The sequence below is a fragment of the Aplidium turbinatum genome, chromosome 2, assembly GCF_918807975.1.
Source record: "Aplidium turbinatum chromosome 2, kaAplTurb1.1, whole genome shotgun sequence".
NCBI classification, from domain to species: domain Eukaryota; kingdom Metazoa; phylum Chordata; class Ascidiacea; order Aplousobranchia; family Polyclinidae; genus Aplidium; species Aplidium turbinatum.
The window spans coordinates 8,614,197-8,620,196 of NC_137473.1; the positions used below are offsets into that span (position 1 = coordinate 8,614,197).

At 37.0% G+C, this 6,000-nt stretch overlaps 1 protein-coding gene across 1 annotated transcript in view; it reads left to right on the top strand.

The window, feature by feature from the left end:
- LOC145788298 (cytochrome P450 10-like) overlaps positions 1-1,771 on the top strand; it is a 42,193-nt gene extending 40,422 nt beyond the window's left edge. Inside the window, exon 11 of the mRNA XM_082600079.1 lies at positions 1,164-1,771. Within this exon, the coding sequence (XP_082456205.1) occupies positions 1,164-1,365 (202 nt within the window). The 3' untranslated portion in view covers positions 1,366-1,771. The remainder of the gene's footprint in view (positions 1-1,163) is intronic.
- Positions 1,772-6,000: the final 4,229 nt, after the last annotated feature.

The following is a 6,000-nucleotide window of genomic DNA, read 5'->3' on the forward strand; positions in this document are numbered from 1 at the left end:
AAAAACATGCTAATAAGCCAAGTTTTAAGACAAAAACTAGTTGGTTTTATTTATTATTTTGCACTTTATTCAAGTTTAAGTAACGATTGCGCAACTTGCCCCGGATTATTTTCCGGGGCAAGTTGTGCAACACCATGGTAGGCAAGCTGTGTAGCACCATGGGGTAAGTTGAGCAACACTAGTGCCAGGGGCAAGTTGGGCAACATATTACGACCATATTACAGTTGCACAACTTGCCCCGTCATCAATTGCACAACTTGCCCCATTCACACTTTTTTTTAAAGAACATAAAATTTCAAGAAAACTAACAAATGTACAAAAAAATTTTACCTGCGAAAATACAACTACATCACATGTCTACTGACCCCTACTGCTAAAGTTTGACTAGTTCTATTGTGCATCCAAAAAATCAAAATTTCGTTTGCATACGAATTTCGATCCTAAGACCTAAACACCTTATATCGTTGATCAAGCCTAACCTGCTCAAAAAACTGATAACTGCAATTCACGTGCTTCAAAGGCATTATAGGTAAAATATAATAATGTCGTTAAAGATTCATCACGCTCTTTATTTCCTTTCAAACGGGGACTTCAACAACTTGCCACGTTGCACAACTTGCCCCGGTCTCCCCTACTACCAATCAACTCTTCACGTACTCCTCCAAAATAATTTTCTATAGTTTTGCAAAATTTTCTCGGACGCTCCATCCCCTTTAATTAGCCTCACTACTAGTAGCATTGGGAACGCATGGTTTCGGCAATGGATTGAAGGAATGATAGTCAACGGGTAAAGTTTTTAAAGGCTCCTCAAAAACAAGATAGCCTAGTGATTACGTGTATTTAAACCTTTATAAAAATTAGACCTACAACAAGACATGTCAAACTTCGTTTTTCTTATTGCTGGTCCGCGAAGCTATTTTCATTTTGAAACCAGTCCGTGATAGAAAAAAGGGTGGGGACCGCCGGCCAAGCCTACTTTCAGCCCTAGCAATAGAATCATTTTGTACATGATATTTTAAATACATTTCAATTAAACTGATTAAGCCTGTGTTACAGGTTTGTCACTTGTTCTGGCATTGTCACGTATTACCAAGTGTTTACATTGACTTCATCTTGGAGGATACATGAGAATGAAGCAAACTTACCCTGTCTCTGTGTTACAGGTTTGTGATGTCAGGATCATTCGGCCACGGTCCGCGTATGTGCCCTGGGCGCTTGTTCTCGTTGCAGCAAATTTCTACAATGACGATCGCCATTTTGAGTCGATATCGCGTAGAATATCATCACAAACCATTCGAGATTTCGTACAGAATCACAAATGCCCCATCACAAGAACCACAGTTTTCGTTTGTTTTACTTGAGTGAGGTTGAAGTTGGTTGTCAAGAAATATGTGAAGCTTAGCATACAACTGAAAAAATCGTTTATCGCGAATAGAGACCAAAACTAGAAGTTCAAACTTGGAACATTTGTTTGGTGCACGCGCTGCAGTCGATTCCAAACACGCTTTTGCTTGACTATACTAAGCTTATTGTAGGCTAAATTTGATGTTTGTTCATGATTTTGAAGGGACTTGAATAAAATTTCAATTAAGCTGCAATTGCTAACACACGTTCAGTCACCAGCCACAACGAGAGAAGAAACTAGGGTTAAGTCAATGGCGGCTTGCAGGAGGGACTGCAGCCCCCTAATTGTTTTTGTTGAAGAAAGCAGTTTATTTTTTCGGTAATTCTACCTAAAGTAATTAATTGGCTTAGCCTTACCTACTCGTAATATATAATAAAGACAATTTGTTTGATAGTGCATTTGAATAAAACCACAGAACTTCACTCGAGTGTTTTTGTTGTTGTTTTTGTTTTTTTACCGAACATCAGCTTATCTTGTTTCAACATAATTTGCCGATGCTTGACATTTGTCACATTAAAAACACATAAGGCAGCTGACTCAATGAATGACATAGTCAATCAATCAATCAATGGTTTATTTATTAGAAACAAGAACATAGTAGCCTACACGTTTAAAATGTACAAATAATAAACACAATGCAAAAGTTGCACATGTTCCACCAATGACAGGAAGACAACGAGACCACTATACCGTTTACTAAACTATTTCAACTTAATAACAATTTGCACTCAATATCAACCAGAAGCAACAATCACTTTTTCCTCCCCTACTTCTCCAAAAGCTTGACTCAACAATCCATTCAGTTTAGTGGAGTTAAAGTGTGGAACCATCTCCCGAAAAGCATCACTGAAATTGAAACCTTTTCAATATTTTGCAGTAACCTGAAAAAGCACTTGCGTTCTGAAAATTAACCTCTAACAACCTATGCTGTAACTCTTTAATTATCTGACTGTATTATTGATTGTTGCACAATATCCTGCTATAGCATGCCTTTTCAAATGCCACTTTTGTAAATTTATCCTACATATCATTATATTACTATATTATACATTAACATATCTTACTATAGCCTACGTATATCTTATCATATATTACACCCGACCGGATAAGGATGATGATTACTATCTTTACTCTTCCATGAACAAGCTACTATACCATTTTGCATAATTTAATATTTGCCAGATAAGAATATATCACTAAGTTACTACCAGCTTGCATCTAACTACTCCTTGATTATTGTAAGCTATTATGTTCGTTCAGAGGATCGCTTGACTTTTCGTAAGATTATTATTTAGGTTGGTTTGGAAAAGATGCTTGAAACAACTCAGACACTACATCCTTCATCGGCACTACCAAAGAATCTTCACCTCTCATTAGCGATACCAAAAACACTCCATCCCTCATTGACGCTATAAAAGATGATTCAACTCTTATTAGAAATACCAAAAACACGCTGCTATATCATCATGCTTCTTATGCTCTTACATGCGCAGGAAATTAAGTTAAAAAACAAAACTTTTTTAACTATTTTATCTTGATAATGAGCTGCCATATTATTGTATTTGTTCTGCAATATATAGGCTACTTAATATCGTTGCTGCGAACACTTTATTTCTGTATGAAATCTGTAAATAGTCCTTGTTTTGATAGTCCGTTACGTAATTTCAATATGTGTGTGTAACTGTGTATATTAGTTTGTTTTTGTGATGTTGGGTTCAGTCGTGTTCTCATTGCTTTAAGAATTGGCGCTCCAGTTGTTCCAGGAACGAGGAGGCGACTGATTCTTAACTAATTCATCAACTTATTTTAAAGTATCAGGTTTGGTGGCCGTGCTTAACTATACTTATTGATGCATATACCGCAATATTAGATCCTTTCATGCACGTCTTAAACCATTAAGGTTTTGCCACCTTTTACTTTTGTTGGTTTTATTACTACATTTCTTTTTCACGATATCATTTCTTTTGCATTCTGACAAAGAAAAATAAATTGAATTGAATTGCCACCCTACAGAAACGACAATTTTTCTATTTAAAAGAAATGTTTAAAATAAGAAGATAACTTAAACACAAAATTCCAAAAAAAGAAAGCAGAGATTATTTAAGTTTCAGACTAGCCTACATATTTTTAATTGCGTATGAAACTGATTTCCATGTTGAAACAGTGAAATCAGGGCCGTGACTACTGCCGGTGCAATGCACTGGGTTCCCAGAGCAAGATGGCCCCGCATTGTTGTATTTTATGGTAAAATATTTAAGTTAAAATTAAAGTAAACTTGTTGTTATTTTGTTATAAATCTACACGTAGCCTATAACTTTTTTTGTAGAGTTTTCTTTTATTACTTCAGGTTTCTTGGGGCCCCACTCGAGCCACTTAATGTTTTTGTTTAGTTCGGCCATGGCCACCTGGAAATGCGGCCTGATTTGTCACATTTTGCAAATTTTGATTACAGCTACTGCTGGTGTTTGACTTACATTTTCTGAGATTTTTTGACTTTTTGCTGTCTCCTAATGATATAAAAGCTTTTTGTTACCTTGGGGAAGCAGTAGCAAATGAGAAAAAGTAACTTGAAAAACGCTGAATCAGACTGTTATTGAAAAATTAACAGTCTGACTAAAATCTTTGAAATCAAATTTTCTTTGTTTTTTAACATCTGGGGAACCTACTGTGTCGTTTGAAGAAAACAGTAAAGAAAGTGTAAAAATATAGTTTTTAGAAAAATCTATTTAAACATTCGCCAAAAGTTAGCAAAACCTGAAAATTTCTGCAAAATGTGACAAATCAGGCCGTATCTGTAGGTAGCCATGGTTTGGCTCATTTTGCTCTTAAGAACTGATATGTTGATGCGGAATCAAACAACAATTTCATTACAAAGTAGGCAGTATCCCACTAATCAAAAAAATCAACTTCTGTAGGCTATATAATTTTTATACCAATAAATTGATTTTTCTCATTTAGTGTGATAGTCTACTTTGTTTTAAATATTTTATCACGCTACGCATCTTATTAGATCATCAGTTAAATGATTAAATCATAAGAAGATTTGGTAAAAAGTTTAATAACGAAGTTTTGTTTTGGAACATTTTCATTCTTTGTAATTACTACTTTGTGACGTAATAGTTTCAATTCTTGCAACATCCACGCTAGACCATTTAACAAAAGTGAGTACAGTAGCGACCCAGGGGAAGACGTAGCCTACATGATCATGCGCCTCCCTTCAAAATCGAGAAAAAAAATGGAACTTTTTTCGTTTATCACAAAATTTATTTTCTCGCTTTGCTCGCGCAAGCACATAGCGTTGCCAAATGTTGATCTAGGACACCACTTTTGAAAAAAATGATGTAATTTAAAACGGCTTGATGTAGAACAATTTTTCTTCTACACCGTCCCAGATTTGGTGTCATTTTGAAAATACTTGCTATTTTGTTGTAATGAAGTAGGCTATATTTATCGTGGTGCTGCATTTATAAAACTGTTTATCCGTAATCCTAATCCGTAGTAATCTTGTCCGTAATCTTTGCCGACCTATTGCCCGGCTGCTCTGAGTCTTGCTTGTTTGCTGAGTTCTGAGGGTTTGTTTATTGCTGAACTTACGTTTATCGACTAAGGGAACGTTCAAATATTACGTAACGCCTTCGAGGGGGAGGGGGGGTTTATGCAAAGCGTTACGTTAGCGTCACATCGGGGGGGAGGGGGTTCAAGCAAAACGTTACGTAACGCTGTCGAGTACGGAATGGTAGTTTTTTGTGCTGAATTCGTAGTGAAAAAGCGTTACATGGGGGAGGGGGGGATTAAAAAAAGCGTTACGTTGGCGTTACATGGGGGAGGGGGGGTCAAAAATTCGGAAAAAAAGCGTTACGTAATATTTGAACGTTCCCTAATTGTATATGCTGCACCATGAGTATTGAGTACTGAGTAGTCCGTCCCGATAGACGATAGCCCAGTTGGTTAACGCGTGACTTCGTGAACAAAGAAGCTTCAAGATCAAGCGGCAATGGTTCGACTCTCGGGGTGTGCGCTTGAGCAACGCATTCTAAGGACTGCTCTCCACTCAGAGGCACCTAATGGATGGAATAATTCCCTCGCAATAACACTTCAACAATCGTAAACTTCACTCTGTCAATCTCGGTAAGCGGCCCTACGTCAAGAGCCTCTACAAGTATGCAAAACTGTAACAGTAGCCTATTTGGGGGAAGAATAGAACGTGGTTGAAGTGATTCCCAACAAACTGTTAACACGAGGCTGGTCACAGCGGTAAACCATAATCTCTTCGTGGGAAAATTGTAACGTAAGATTCCCAAATCCGTTCGTCTGCATGCAATGACCCAAAAATAAACACACTTTCGAAACGTCTATTCAAAAGTGTATTCCAGTAAAATTAGCCCGAGGCTATCGAAATGACTGGTGCAACGCCGTACACCTAAAAACTGTCACTACAATACAAATTACTTGGATAAAAGACGGAACTTTTGTCCAGCTAGCAAGCACTAAGCCAACAGTTAAATGTGCGGCCAACTTTCAAACAATCATTTTACGAATGACCAGAATAGATATCAATATCTCAAATTCACGTAGAAAGTAACTGTGACGCAATA